Here is a 16,683-nt window from a genome sequence, read left to right as displayed (position 1 = left end):
AAAGTTTTTGACAGAGCTCCAAAAAACAGAACTCCATCTTGCAACAGGAGGCATTAGAAAGTCTGATGTTACTGCTACTTGCATTACCTTTAACAATGACTTTCCAGGTTGTAGTTCACAAGCAGTGTGCTGCCTGCATGACACTTTAATTTTAATGTCCACAAGACATTAAAGAAATTAGAACTGAGACCAATAGGAAGAACAAATAACATTTCTTAGAGTGCTCTGTGGGTCAGCAAAATTGACAGATGAGTGGTCTGTAAGATTCCTCATTACTGTCTTTCTGAAAGTACAGTAAGTTCTATGTGGCTAAGCATTGAGAACACTTCAGTGGTATTAAAAATGCAAAGAATTGCAGTGTTCACTATCTACAACTGTGACTGTGAGGGTCTATGTTGTTTTACTTTTTAAACAATCATCTCTGGAAAGTCTGCACAGCTGAGATGTACAAGAGTCACTTCAGCAGCTCATTGGGAGCCATGCTTTTCCCTAATAGTCAGCCTTCAACCATGTCTCACAAGGTGGAGCAGGAAGGCTCCTTCTTCCCTGCGTAGATCATGTGCCATGGTGCAACAAAACCCAGTTCACCCAAAGTTAAAATAAAGGCTATACAAAATGTGAAGAACTGCTTACAACCAAAAATAAGGTAAAGAAGTCAAGGACCCTGCCGCAAACTGAAAACTATACACCAACCCATCAAAGGAAAATTCTTGATAGGAGCAGTGAGATGTGAAAAGGTTTGTTGCATGGCTATATATTCTGTAAACACTGTACTGTATGTGACAGCAGTTTATATTAGGAGTACTAATGACACTAAATTATAATACCCAGAGCAGCATAAAATTGAAAAGCACAAATGGAACAGTGATGGATTTATATTCCTACATATTTTCAGAAATCAAGAATCTTGTTTGATTTAAAAGTAGCACAAAAGAGCAGAAGCACACAAATTTGTTCTAACCTGTTTGTTTGGACTACAATTGATCTTGGGGATTTGCATAATGAAATGATACTTGATGCAGACTTGTGGTTATGTTATTGTTTAGATAATATCTATCAATTTCCAGCTACTTTTTACAAATCCCGAGGTCTTAGATACCTTTGCAGTACATATTGCTGTTTAAGTGTTGCAAAGATTTTCTGTGTGCCTTGTTTGTGTTGAGACACTAAAATGCCTTCCTGGTTCAGATATGTGAATGGGTGTATAAGGAGGGAAGTGTTGGGATAATGGAGTTTAACTGTTACATTCAGTTCCTTGGACTCCTTGGTATGCTGCAAGTTTCATAAGTGGTTTTGGTTTCTTAATGGATCCTACACCAGTGGATAGTTGCTTCTGTGGAGACAGGTTTCACTGCATCCTTTCTTTCCCCTGTATGTTCTTAGGCCATGATTTTACAATGCAGTGTATTTAAAAGCAGAACTAGCTTAATTTCTATGGCTTGACCCTGATCTCAGCTCACTGTCCTCTTGAGTACGGTAGTACAAATCTTTGTCCTCATCCTATTTAAAAAAAGAAAAATTTTGTAAGGTTGGTTATTTTAAAGGCAAATCTTTTACCTGAATCATTTTACAGATTTGGCAGTGGCTAGTGCAAATAGTTGTTCTAGTATGCCATTGAAAAGGTATAGATACAAGGGGCAGGTGACGGGAAGAAAAGGTTAGAATTGTTGCTAACAGCTTTGTATTGTGGAACTGCAGATTTGGAGGAGACAGAAGAGTGCTTGTAACATGAGTGCTTGCCTCTCATCTAAGTGGAATAACTGAGCTATCACCCATATTTAGAAGCTAACCACATTAATTGTTTGTTGTTTTTCTAAAACACTGGAGCAATGAAATGTTTAGTAATTGCTTTTTTGAGGTAGAGAGTAAACAGTATGGAACTAGAGATACTGGTGAAAAATGATAGCCAGCAGACTATCATCTTCTTTTAGAGCACTCTCTGGTCATTCACTATTTCTCATCTCTGATAGCCTGCCATGAAAAACAATAGATTCATAAATGCACATGGAGATGAACGTTTTGCCTAGTGGGGTTACAGTTGGCTCTGCTTCCTTTGTACGGGAGAGGAGACTGAGAGAGACTCCAGAGAGCAGTTCAGTGAAGCTGCTGCTCTTAATCACCAGTCTTGATACTCAAACCTAAGGCTTTGGTGAGATGATCAGCATAATCTGGTCCAAGACTGTGCCAAGAAAGCTGGACTGGAGAAACACCAGTTATTGGTTAGGGTAAGAAGAACAAAAGAATGTCTGAACAAAAAGGTAATGTATAATGAAACAAATGTCCCCTTTGGGGGGGGGGGAGGGGAGCTTAAGCTTTTATCCAACAGGTCTTGGGGTTTTCTAACTCTAACAATAGATGTTTAAAGGTAGTGTGTTTCACAGCTCAATATATACTACTACTTTTAAATTAAATTGGACCTATTGACAGTGTTGACCTGTAAGGCTTTGTGTGTCTGTCCTGTTCTCACTCTTAGGCGTGTGTCTACACAGGGTTCAGCTATTGGAAAGTGACTTTCTGAAAGCTTAAGAAAGGAAGGGAAGCAAGTCCTGACATAATTTGGGTGTTGTAACTAATTGATTGCATCTGGAGAGCAGGAAAAGCATTTGATTCCCTATTTGAAGTTAATGTATTTACCTAGGCAGGCTACCACACTTTCTGGAAGTTTTCCAGAAGGGAATTAATTTTTTTTTTCTATTTGCTTTGAACAAGAAACAGTGCTGTAGAAAAAAGGTAAGGGAAAGTTAATTGCTGTCTTTCTGCTTCACTGAGTGTGGAAGATGATGATGCATAATGGGTGGAAGGGGCAAGGAATGAAGTGGCAGCAATTGTATTAGTTCCCTGCCTCACCTTCTGTCGAGTGGAGTTGAATGCTCAGGAGGGAGTCCAGTCAGCCTCTAAGAACATCACTCAGCAGTGGTCTCTGAGCAGAGACAGCTTCCTATGTTTTGGTATAATCACTTCTCTTCCCTTCTGCTTGCAAAGGCAAACTGGGGGGAAAAAAGCTATCTCTCTCTTTACTGTTAATTTTGGCTTTCATATCAGCTGTCGCAGGCTGTATTACTTTTCATTCATGGTGTCCTCTATCTATAGTCACTCAGGAAAGACACAGTCTGTGAGCAGCTGACGCTCAAAAAGATGTGTTGTCCTGATGAGGGATAGAATAGGCTCTTGGAAAATGCAGCAAGAACATATGGAGTGTCAGGCACTTGGCTCATGTTTAAGCCATGTCTAACAGCAGTGGTACCAGAAAAATAGCTCAAATACAAGAGAAAAGATGATAAAAGCTATTACATTATTAAGTTATGTATTCTCTGAGGCGATAACATGTTGTGTATGCACTTAAATGACAGAGTCCTAGTGCATGTAGCTTCAACACAAAATTACTAGGCAATAAATGAGTCTGCAAAAAGATCATCAAGCTCATGGATGCAGTTAGCCAGTAGGCTGTGTATATACAAGGTGCTACAGCATATTTTTTGGCTGTTGTGATCCTTGGCCTGTTTATATTTACTAGCAAGTTCTTGCAGGGTATTTACAGAGAAGTATAAGTGCTTCCTTAGGGTGAGAGCTGTCAGTAATGGCAGTATTCAAGAGCTATTTCGCTGTATTTTTCTAAGCACATGTCCAGTCATTAGCATATCATCTGGGCTGACATGTCTTTTTCAACAGAGATCTGAGCCTCTGTGCAGGTTAAGCTAAACCAAAAGAAATTAACCTAACCTGACTATGGAATTCTTTCATTTGCCTCTTTGTCCCAGATAATTTTATTGAATTTAAATGAACTTTTGTATTACTAAATTAAGGGTCACCACTGAATTACAAGATAATATTTTTAAAGTGAAAGTTTTTTCATCTAGTAATAGGTATTTTCAAAGATTATGAGCAGAAAGATGATGACCATTTTAAAGCTTAATTAAAGATAGAGATGTGTATTTATTCAAAATAACTGCATATGTACTAGAAAAATCCATAAGAAAAATCTCAGAAGTTAGGGAAGTAGATTAGACTATTTGTTTTGAATGGCTGTATTAAACACCAAATTTAACTATCCTGTAAATATTTAAGTATTATTGTGTACAAAATTTCTTCATGAATCTGTTCTTTACACTGATATTTATTTGTCAGTTCTTTGGTTATGTACATAAATGGTGTTTATGGCAGTTGACTCTAAATGCGGACTGATAGCTAATTAAGTGTAACTGATTAACTTTTTCCATAAATCATAAATTAACTAAATCAGAATTTGAAGGATGTGGTAAATGATTAAGTGACTTCTTATTAGAGCAATATATTTTCTCCCAGAGTCTTTAAAAAAAAAAAAAAAAAGAGAAGGGGAAAATACTGTTTAAAAAAAAAAAAATCTGAGTTTTGCTCCAATGAATGTAATTAATAAATGAATGACTGTAATTTTTTAAAAATCAGTAATCAACTGTTTTAGTATATACTTCATTCCAGCTGTGTATAATAACCATATGATAAATCAATTGGTTCATTCTGTATGCATTATTAGTATCCAGTGCTGAATGCTACTACTTGCAAGAATAAGGATTTCATGGTTAATCTCTTTGGTACCATTCAGGTACGAATATGTTGCTGTATATGCAGAATAGCCAGAAATTTACAGATTTTACACCAGAATGAAAACAAAGTGCTTTATAATTTAAAAAAATATAAATGATGGAGAAAGACACAATGAATGAGTTCTTCATATAGTTATATGCTGCTTCTTCAGGAAAAATATGCATATAAGTACTTGAATTATACTCAGTAAAATCGTACTTTTCATGTGTACTTCTTGTGTGTCATCATACTCAGGAAGTAACATATACATTTGTCGTATTAGCAGTATGGTATGACATAATTGCCTTAAGCTACAATGATTTGAATTAGAACTGCAGATAACAGAATAAAGTACATACAATATTACATGAAATGTTAAAGTTGATAAAAAATTCTAAATGAAAACTATATGTTCTATTTACAGTCAAGTTACATTAGCATAAAAATTAATTAATCTATGCAATTCATATACTTGCAACTTGAAACACATGGATACTAAAATAGTACAATCAATGCCTGTATTCTCAATAAGTTTATAGTGTTTCTTCTGGAGACATTTCACTTAACTGGAATATTAAAATGGAAAATACTCTTCACGATTGAAACCAATCCATTAATCTAGATCTCAGAATAACCAGAATAAAAAAAGAGTGTTTTGTAAAATTACTGTTTTGAACAACTACTGTTTGAAACAAAAGAAGGATTATGCTGAAAAAGTACACTAAAGAAAAAAATTATGCATCAAAAGGGTACTCTTATGTTCCATTTTAAAGGAACTTAGTCACTCAGCTTTTGAAAATGTTACCCTCAAAATCTTGTATTAAAAATGTTTGCTGTATTTTAAAAACAGCAATCAAATACATTGACAATATCAATGACAATAATTAGAAAATATTAATACTGCGGTCCACAGTCAATCACCTTAAAGAAAGTACTATGCAAGGGCCTGTCAATCAGAAACTAAACTGAATGGCATAAAATTGATTAGGGGCATTTCCAAAACATGCAAAATTAAACAAAAGATTTCTTTTAAAAAACAAAAACAACAAAAAACCCCAACCAACCCCCCAAACCCTCAAAACCTAAGGAAGTACAGTAACACAGTTGAAGATCTTTCTTTTAAAAAGAATATTGAATGTCCTGTGATACCTGCCTTCTCTACAGAGCTGTAAATCAATCATTGGACAAGGAGAAAAAGACTTGTTTAGGTAAAAAAGATATCCATTCTTCAGGTTTATTTATTTCTACCTACATAGGCCGTATGAGTAGATGTCATCATACATCCTTGTATTCACACAGGAAATGAAGGAGGGATATGCTGCCTACAAAACCATGCTAGACCTATATAGATTTTATGGACAAAGTTGGTTTTGAGTATTTTGTTCTAAAGTGTTTGGCTTTGACAGTGTTTTCTCCAATCTAATGTTTTGGGTGATGGTAACTGCTGACTGTTAAAAGGAGATATCTTACTAAAATTGGACTTCATGATCTGCAACCGCTAGCAATGTTGATTTTAATGTAATAGTCATCAAACTGATATTAATTAAAGTAAATTAACGTGGTATGACAGCAACATACAGATTTTTTCAAACAGATGAAAACAGAAAAGAAAGCTTAAATGTGATAGTCTTAGAAGTTTCTTAATACTTGAAACATCCTGAGAGTTAAATGGCCTCTTAAAAATGTAATTAATCCTGCCGGTTTTTAAATACAGAAAAGCAAACGTTTGCTAAGGTCTAAATTCATTTGAAGTGATCACTTTACAGCCATTTGTCCAGTAATCTGTTTAATTATTCATGCCCAGCTAACAGAAAAATTCATAGGCAGGCATAAAATTATTTCTAAACCACGAAAATTTCCACCTCTGCCGCTTGGCTACAGGTCAGGAACTCCTGAAACTAAAACCATATTTCCATTACGTAGCCATAGCTGTTTAAGTAGATGTTTGTCCATATATGTTTGTTTTCTGTTGTGATCATTCAATGATGGATTGTTCCTCAAAGTTATATTACAGAATAGCTAAGCATAACTGGTCTTTCATGATGTGTTGTTGTTTCCTTTCATGTTTACTGCCAAAAAGAAATAAGGTTCAAAAGAAAGACAAGGAGAAGGCAGGCTAACAAAAAATGTAGGTCACATGTAAGCCTTTTGGCTATGACTGTCCACTGGTTCCCAGCCCTTCAGAACTGGCATATTACTTTTGAAATACAAAAAGCACTTGACATTGTAATTAGTGGGTTTTTGCATTTAGTTATTATTCTGAGGCTGTTCTCTAAAATGAAGCCACGTTACATGACTGCAGTCCCTGTGCCGTTGTTTTAGAGAGCTCCAGTTGTATCACTGTGCTTTACTTTCTCATAACCGATACTATGCTTTTCCATACATTCGAAGAAGGCAACTACTTCCCAGGGCAGCAGCTGCCTTTGTTCTGGAAAGCTGTGAGGAACATCTGATAGTATGACGTTTCGTACAAGTGTGTATTCTTTCTAAGTGGTTAAGCTGCTCCAGTCAACACAGTACTGCACTTTCAGACATATTGTACTTACTGGGGTCTGTGGTGTTTTGTTTTTGTTTTTTCTTTTTTGGGGGGTAGGGCGGGGGGGGGCCTCCAAGCAATACTTTTCAGGCAGGGACTTGGGTAGAATTCAGTTTGGCTAGACATAGGTGTCCAGTGCTATTTGAAATTTCCCTGTAATTCCTTCAGGATAGAACTACCAGATCCAAAAAAATATTAAATACTTAGTCTTCTGTTCCTCCTCAAACCCTTTATTGATGAGGAAAAATAGTCTAGGTAAAACAATTATAATTAATTGAGCTATATCAAATCTATTTTCAGGATAATGACTGAGCCTAGATGCAGAAATTGTAGCTGTGAATCTTCACAGTACATAGAAAAAGAAAATGAGTTTCTCATGATATCTTCTAGTTTACATAAATACCACAATATACAGGTCTTTAAGATGGAAACCAACATTTTCTCATTTCTATAGTATGTAGTGTGATAGAACCTCTATCTGGGATCCGTGTACTGCTTAATATGAGTAATGCTTTTACAATATGTGGTTATTTCCTGCAGCACAAATTACTGGTTTCTAGTCTTTGTTTTAAATGCAAATAAAAAGTATTGAGTAAACATTATTTATGTATTTTAATGGGAAGGTAGGTAAAGCAACCCGACTTTTCCTTAGCTATAGAAAAAGTATATTAGCAGACAATTAGCAGAACTTTTTAACTAAATGGCCATGTGCGCTGGGTTTCTGTGGCGGGGTTTTGGTAGCGGGGAAGGGGCTACAGGGGTGGCTCCTGTGAGAAGCTGCTAGAAGCTTCCCCGGCTCCAAGTCGGACCCGCCTCTGGCCAAGGCCGAGCCCATCAATGATGGTGGTAGCGCCTCTGTGATAGCATATTTAAGAAGGGGAAAAAGACTGCTGGAAAAACTGCAGTGGAGAGGAGTGGGATGTGAGAGACACAGCTATGCAAACACCGAGGTCAGTGAAGAAGGAGAGGGAGGAGGTGCGCCCGAGCAGAGATTCCCCTGCAGCCCGTGGTGAGACAGCAGGCTGTCCCCCTGCAGCCGATGGAAGGTTAATGGCGGAGCAGAGATTCCCCTGCAGCCCCTGGAGGACCCCACGCTGGAGCAGGTGGCTGGGCTCGGAGAAGGCCTTGACTCCATGGGAAAGCCCACGCTGGAGCAGTTTGTGGAGGACTGCACCCCGTGGAAAGGATTCGTGTTGGAGGGACCCCACGCTGGAGCAGGAGAAGAGTGTGAGGAGTTCTCCCCCCCGAGGAGGAAGGAGCAGCAGAAACAGCATGTGATAAATTGACCGCAACCCCCATTCCCATGCCCCTGTGCCGCTGAGGGGGGAGGAGGTAGAGGTTCGGGAGCAAAGCTGAGCCCAGGAAGAAGAGAGGGGTGGGGGGAAGGTGTATTTTTAAGAAATGGTTCTATTTCTCATTATCCTACTCTGATTTGATTGGTAACAAATTAAATTGATTTCTTTTTCCCCAGGCCGAGTCTGTTTTGCCTGTGACCGTAATTGGTGAGTGATCCCTCCCTGTCCTTGTCTTGACTCCTAAGCCTTTCGTTATATTTTCCCCTCCCCATCCCACGGGGGGAGAGGAGTGAGCGAGCGGCCACATGGTGCTTTGTTGCCGGCTGGGCCTAAACCATGACACCATATTAAGACCTAATATTAGCAAAAGCTGTTGTATATATCAGCTGAAACTCATCTACTTTAAACTTGCATTCTTTCTTTAAGCTGGTATTGTAGTATTAGACACTCATTGGTGCATTTTCTGAAAGCACCATCTATATGAAAGTACCCTCAGAGTAGAAAAACATAAGAAGAAACATCTGATGTCCGGAACAGTTCAAAAGAAGAGAATGTGAATCTTGATAAGTGGCTGCTGCAACTATTTCTTCTTTGATTTGCTGTTCTAAAAGAGCTGTTTTATCTTTCCTCTAGGTAACAGTTTAACTCATGTAATACTTTTGTGTTCCAAGGGAAGGTAAAATGGCTGTTTACATCAAACACCCACCAACTGAGTGACTTCCCTGAATATGAACTATTTTCACGTATTAAAGAGAATTCCTCTAAGCATTTTGACTGCTTGGGCAGCTGTTTTCTGCTTGATTTATAGAAAGCAGTGTGGGTAGGAAGGTATTCTGCTGTAGGTGATGTTTGGTTTAGTGTTATAGATCAGTCATTTAAAACTGCAAATAAATGATGTTATTAATTTATTTTATTACAGTAAGGCAGATCTTTTCAATAAGAGAAAATTGTTGTAATAGTGGCTTACAGTCTTATGTAAAATTAAGCCTTTTTGAATAGCACTGTAGTGCTAAGAGTTCATTCTGTTGTTCCCCAGGCTTAATTCGCATCTGTCACTCAAGCTAACATGCCCATTGATGATCCTTCCTGCTCTGCTGCCCTTTCCGAGTTCAGTTCCACCCTCTTGCTTTTCTCAAATGTGTTTTTGCTTCAGATCTTCTGTGGCCTAGAACTATTGCTCTTGATTGGAGTAAAAGCAGTTCTTTCAAAATCTACTTCAAAAAAACCCATGCTTCTGAAGAATTTTAAAGAATGTTGCAGTAGCTCTCCACAGCAGGAATAGTGTAGACAAAGTTTACAGTTAGGGCTGGAGAATACTAAGTCTCATGAATATAGTGAATTTGAAGTTTAAGAGATTTTTATGGGTTTTGTTATATGCCTCTACTTTATGTTTATAACTATGTCAACTTTACAATTGTTACCAGTTTTATTCTTACGTTAAATAATTTTGAGTGAAAAACATGGAAAAGAAGATAAATTAGCAGTTAGCAGTATGTAGAGAAAACATTGTACTGGAAAGACTGAGAAAAAGGACACTGAGAGAACTGAGAAAATGAACATTTAGGGAATTGACGATTCTGTCAGAAAAAAAACAATGAATTACATATAAAACTCTTAAGAGTAGTAGGGAACAAAACAGATTTACTTTGGCAAGGCAAATTGCAGTTTAGAACAAATGATGGTGCGCTGATATGACATGTTGATGTACATTTTCCTTCCTAGAATTATTCCAAATATAATTTGGTAGGTTGTTTTTGTTTGTTTGTTTTTAAAGTTAAATGCTTTAATTGACATCATGAAGTTCTCAGTAGGATCTACTTAAAAGTTTGCTGTAAAATTATGTAGTGCACAGCTATGAATCTGATCTTTGTGGCACTTCTGAAAGCAAAAATCTTCATACTCAGCGGAGTTTTTACAAATATGGAATGCAGAATTAAGGCCTTGGATAACTGAAGATGAGCCAGTGCAGCCAGCTGCTCCCGAAGGGATGGGCAGTCAGGCATGATAACACAGCAAGCAGGGCAGGGGCCTCACCAGCCAGTGCCCCAGCCCACTACCCCTAGGCAAGCCTGGGAATAGCAGCCAGGGTCAAACAATAGTGCAGGTGACAGACAAGTTTGTGGTGATGAAACAGGTCCAAGCTCAAACTGGTAAATCAACTCTTACAGGTCAGGATCAGGTCTAGTGATGGCAACCAGGGTTCACCAGGCAGGTCCATAGCAATGAAACAGGGTCAAGCTCAAGCCAGGAAATCAGTCCAAGAGTGAGGGTCTAGATCAATGGGTACATAGGCAGAGCTGTACTTGAGCTAGAGACTGTCACTCCTGTAACATAACCTCAGGCAGGGACTGGAAGCCCAGGGCTGAACTTAAATGGAGCTGTGGGGCTCACGGATCCTCTGGGGAGGCCCCAGGTGAGGCTGGTCTGATAGTCTATCGGTACACTCAGGGCCCTGACAGAGACAGACACAAAATATTGATTGAAAATTACTGCTGCAGATTTTTTTTCGTTATTGAGTTACTGATGATAAATGGAATTGATAAAACTGAATTTTTATTTTAATAGTCTTGTCCAAATTATTTCTTATTAAAAAAATAATATAGAGTTTTATATATCCACATTATGTCTCTGTAAAGACAGGCATTCTGTTGCAGAATTAAAAGGAATTAATCTGACAAACTGTTCAGCAGCTTTGCTTGGGGTGCTCTGAATAACTTGTAGAAATGAGGTTTTGTATTTTGGATAATTAGTTTAATACAGCACAATTTTTAAATATACACATTTTTCAGGTCACTCCTTGTTTTTGAACATGACCTTGTATTCCAATCTAAGAATGAGATTATCATGGAGAAAATTCCAGTAGGAGAAGAGGTAGAGCGTCTAGTTCTGGCACAAAAGATACAGCCAAGTTTGATATCCAGTGGTATATATAAAATAACCTACAAAACCTAATTATAGAATAGGTTATGGATTAAAATAAAATGTAAATATCTGTCACATGGCAGAGATTACCATTCGTTTCTTCCAATATCTATCCCTATCAGTCCATACTGTTTCACTCCTCCCAGTAATCAGATGTTATAACTTTCTTTAAATATTTTCACAAGTGTCAGTTTTGCTTGTGGTTATTGGAAGTGTTCTGGTGATTGTTTTGCATCCTATTATGACCTGATATTGAGCTTTGACTTCATTATTAATATTCATGGTTTTGTATTGTTTGTTATGGTGACAACTTTTCATAATAACTCACAAATCATTCTGACTTCCCCTGAGATTCTGTGTAATAACATTATTCATGATGAATTCTTTAGGTGTGAATGGAATACGAAAGGCTTTTGGAATTTTTTTTGTCCTAGATTAATTAAGGTCTATGCCTTCTTAGGCATTTCTGTTCTCATGTAACTCTATAAACACTTTACTCTTACGCAGTTATTTCATCTTTCATTCCCAAAAGGTTTACGTGCTATAAAGTTTAACACATTTTACTTAGACCTTACTTACATAAGTAGTAATTTATTTAAGTAGCCTTGTCAGCTTCTGGGAACTAGTTTATCTAATTAATACTTACAGCTGTGTGTAAAAGATGTATATTCAATCTTTGTGCAAGTACTCCCTTGAAACTACTAGAAAAGGTGTTCATTTATAGAAAAGCTAAAATAGTCCAGTCGGGTATCAGTTCACGTGCAGAGAAATTCCCTTTGTCTGTATGACTTGATCTCAAAAAATCAAAATGCAGCCATTTCAGTTAGAGGCACAAGAACTCTACAGAAAGAGCTATACAACAGAGGAGAAAAGAGAGCTCCCGTGGGAAGAGGAGCAAATGTTTATGAAAAATTTCATTAGGCTCCTAGTGCTGTGCCATATTTCATCTTTAAGCTGCTTCCCTGAAAGATACCAACGTGTTCACATGCAGGATAAACTTCACTGGAATTAATTTACTACATTTGCATAGCAATTGCTTGGTTACAAACTCATAGCTTGAATTTTGATTGGTTTACAATGAAAGCAGTAAGCTACTTCTTACTCTTTTTTCCTCATTTCATTAATTGATTACCTATTTGTATGGATTTTTCAAATGGAATTTCAACTGTTGAGGTGGATTATCAGTGCAGACTTTTCTAGCATATTGTCCATGGACTAGCAATTGTTGATATATGACTAAACAAACTCACTGAACAAATTGTCCTCCTGAACTCATAGTTACTATGAGTTACTATGCAGTAGACTCAAATGTAGTCCCAAACAGTAAAACTCATCTCCCTTGGAAACACTTTCCTTTCGGACTTGGATATCGAGATTCAAGGTTAGAAAAGCCATATAAGCTTATGATGTGGAGAGATGGCAGGCAGCTTTTTTACTTCCTGGTGCAGCAATTGCTGAAGGTCAGGGAAAACACTGATCACTAAGTGCAGACACTACAGGTACAGATTAAGTTTGGACTAAAACCCAACTGTTTTTTGTAGTGCAAGAGTCTGTTTAAAGATGACTTAAATATGGGCAGATTAGATCTAATTTACAGCAGATAAGTATACTTGCTTGCATATAAAATTTTCCAGTGCTTTAAGCTAAAGAGGTCTATGTAGAGCACTAGAGCTTCCTCTGTTATTCCTATTCCTTACTTGTTGCAAATCAGGCTGGATAGAAGGAGAAAATAGGAACAGCATTAGATCCCTCAAGCAAATCCTGCTGTTTTTTGCTGCAGCAGGTAAGCATTATGGTAAGACACTAGATAAGCATTCAACATTCTGGTGCAAAAGAAGGGCAAGGATATTTCATGTTCTTAAACCATTTAAGAGTTTCTGAAGAAGAACAGATTCCTCCAAAAATTGTTCTTCTTTTTCTTAACTATTACATAGTTATTAGTATATCCTACTATTGTTATATCCTTTCATTAGCTAAAACAATAAGCCAAAAATCTTACTACTATTCAACATGATGGAATTATCAGTAGTTATGTATTTCTATGCTTCACTTAGTTTAGAAGCAGAGACAGATTGAATCCATGTAAGGATCTATTTGAGGTATGAGGTAAGTTTATAATACTCAGTTTCATGCATGAGGCCGAGTTCAGGCAATAGTCACAGTACAGCTTCTTCTGTGAAACTTCTCTTACAAATAGTGAGAGTTTCACACAGTCTTTGACATGAAACTAAGCTTGTTGGATATTTTTTCTAAGATTGATTTAGAAATGGAGGGAGACGTCTAGATGTGGAAGTGTGATGTAACACACTCTATAGGCCCATCCTACTTCCAAAGGTCACATATTTATTTTGTTTGTTTATTGCATGCATATACAATCAAAGAATTTTATAATACTGTTTTTGAATTTTTTAAAAAAATTTGAAAGATTAGGCGTTGGTTATGAATACAGAGACTTGATAATGTACAAGAAAGATTGAGTTCAGTTGAATAAAGAAAAATGTCTTTCCAGTATAATTTGGAAAAAAACTACCCACATTATTATTTTTTGAGTTGGACATATTAGAAGAAAACAATGGTTTTAATGATACGGCATTGAAATAGGTGAGAAACAGGTGACTTAACAAATAGCTGCATAGTGACAAACCCAGGTAAAATCTGGAGTAATTCATAAAATTTCTATAAGTGTCAGTTAGACATTGTTTTCTTTCTGGGAACAGTCCAAGATGACACTCTGACAGATTCAAGATTGATTAGAAGCTGGCACTTCACTGGACAGCAGAACAGTGTCTTGCTAGTGTCTTATACATGCCAACATGTGGGGATTTTTGTCACTCATCTTCTGTGATAGCGTTTGGTCTTGTCAATCAGTTTCTGTCCTAATTGCATGTTCTTTTGTTCTGATAGATATCTTGGGAAACAATGAATGTAGCTATTGCAGCACTGAAGAGAGAACATATCTTGAGAGGATTTCTCAGGTAGCAAGACTGCTTTGTAGTATCCTTGTATCCATCAGAAAAGCTTGGAGGTTACTTTGTAAGATGCTGATTTACTGTCTTGGCACACTTTAAAAAAAAATAGAATCTTGTCTTCAAAGCTACTGTTCTATAGCAATGTAGGGAAAAATATGAGCTATTACTTACTGGCACAATACTAAGTGTACTAAGATCAAAATCACGAGCTGTGGTTTTGACCGATCTGAATGCTTTCAGTCCAGTTCACAGCTTTGAGTGGTAAGAATTGGAATTTAAATATTTTAGGCATGGATTACCGTATATGTCTGTTTTCACACACTTTAGCACCAGGCCTGCAGTCGAAGTGGTTCTTCAGAATAAGGTTTAATGTAATTGAATAAGTTCTTCCAGCATAATGAAAACAAGTTACCCAGTCTTGCAAACCAAACCTTTTGAGAAAGGTGCACGTTAATGTTTGAGAAAAATAGTTCATCAAATAACAAGAAAATCCCACAATATTGAATCCAAAATGCATCTACATCTTTTGAAGTCTAAACATTTGAAGTGACCTAAAACAAGTAGGAATCTATGCACTTGATAAGTTTATTCCTAAATAGTTTTGTGATTGTCTCAGAAGTGTAAAAAAATGTCACATTCCTTTGGCTGTCACTGTAAACCCTGTCCAAGTATTTGACCTCAGTATGAATTCAAGTTTCTATATAAAACGTCTTGCCTTTTTGTGTATGTGTGTATGTTAGCTTCTGCACTGATGGAATTCTAACTATTGACAATTCACAAAAAGAAGATCTTTCAGCATTTTGCTGTCAGAGTAGAACAGAATTCCTCTAACGCATTGTAGAGTTGTGCCCTGGAGAGCGTTTGGTTTGTCACAACATGTAAATGGTAGTATAAATGAAGCTATGTCACAGAGGATCTAACAGTACGTCTTGAATGACAGCTTGTTTTATGCCTCTTTGCTTGTTTTTGCATTAGAAAAAAAAAAAAGTACCCAAAGATGAGAAAACAAACTTCATAATCCAGGATCACTCGGTTCTAGAACATTTTTCAAAATTTGTTCTTCCCTATTCCTCTATCTGTTCCAATTTAATCCTTTTAAATTTCCGTTTCCCAATAAACAAAATGTATGATTTTATATCTCTGCTTCCTCTGTCAGTGCAGTTTAATTTTTCAGAGTATGATCATAAAGAGAATTTATCTGTTTTCATTTTAGTTTGACCCTTTATTCTGGCTGCTGTCCTGTTCATATATGGAAACTATCTTTAATCATGAGCTCGTGATTTGTCCAGCTCCATTAATTCAAGCTGTATTAGAGTGAGATTTTGCCTCCTTTCAAGTCAATGACAAAACTTGTATTTCACCTAGAGATCAGTCAGTCCTTTGAAATGCTTAAAGCACTAAATTCAGGTCTAGTGTCTATAGGTATGTCACAGGATGCCTCAAAGCCTGTGCAAGAGATTTGAGTGCTACTATGATGGGCCTTACTGAAAAGAAGGCAGTGAAACATACGTATAATTAATTATAATTAAATAAATTATAATTGTTATTAATTAAATTATAATTATGTTAGTAAAATTGAGGACAAGCACAACTTATGCACTAAATTCATGCTGTATTAAATTAGTGACTTTGTCAAATACAGAAATTTAAGTAGTAGTTATCTCCCTTTCCCAGTACCCATTCTCAGCTACACAGAACAGTTTACTATCTCTCTATCTGTGATGAAACAAAAGTTTTTTGGGTCATATTGTAAGTCAGAACACTAACGTAACCTAACTGGTAAATAATTGTTAAAGCAAGCTGTGACTTCCCGAATCAGCTTTAACAGAGACAGCAACAACCCATAAATATATAGTCTGAAGGTGAAAACAAGCTAGGGAAAGGAAAGTACTTCCCTTGCAACAAATGGTTACGCCCAGGAAGAGGAGGGATAATCAGGCTCCTGTTACTGATGGGTTATCTTTAGCAGCTGTGCAGACAACAGACTTCGCTTAGGGGTATTTCTAAAAGCAAGCAGGAATAGGCATCTTCCTTCAGGAAAATATGAAGATCAATATCAATTATGCCTATGAAAATCTCGGGAAAACGTGGAGGAAATATTTGAACTTGGAAAAAATGAGTTCCACTATGGGGATAAATACATACCTTGAAACTTCATTTGTTTTCTCTAGAGGTGAGTCGAAAGATGTAGGTCTTACATAAAAGACTTAAGTTCTTAATGATTAGGCAAGTAACCTGAAAAAGAGTGGGGCAAGAAAAGCTCTAAGAACTTAACTAAAGCATATACGTAAGCGTATTTTAGTTTCTGTTCATGTGTTACTAAACATTTGGATCTGAATGGTTAGAAGATGGATGTTATTGCTGTACTATGTGTCTTAGGCAGGTACACAAGGTGATCTCA

General features: G+C 36.8%; 1 protein-coding gene across 2 annotated transcripts in view; it reads left to right on the top strand.

Moving 5' to 3' along the window:
• The window catches only part of LOC127020493 (protein unc-13 homolog A-like), a 49,061-nt gene that overhangs the window by 26,979 nt on the left and 5,399 nt on the right, over nucleotides 1–16,683 (top strand). Inside the window, exons 8-9 of one of the 2 annotated variants that reach the window (XM_050903123.1) lie at nucleotides 8,568–8,598; nucleotides 9,025–9,085. In XM_050903123.1, coding sequence (XP_050759080.1) covers nucleotides 8,568–8,589 — 22 coding nt within the window. In that variant the 3' untranslated portion in view covers nucleotides 8,590–8,598; nucleotides 9,025–9,085. Of the gene's footprint in view, nucleotides 1–8,567; nucleotides 8,599–9,024; nucleotides 9,086–16,683 lie in introns of those variants that run through there. The other variant, XM_050903122.1, reaches the window with a different exon arrangement.

The sequence above is a fragment of the Gymnogyps californianus genome, chromosome 11 (assembly GCF_018139145.2).
Source record: "Gymnogyps californianus isolate 813 chromosome 11, ASM1813914v2, whole genome shotgun sequence".
NCBI lineage: Eukaryota > Metazoa > Chordata > Aves > Accipitriformes > Cathartidae > Gymnogyps > Gymnogyps californianus.
This window is presented reverse-complemented; position numbering and strand designations above follow the sequence as displayed.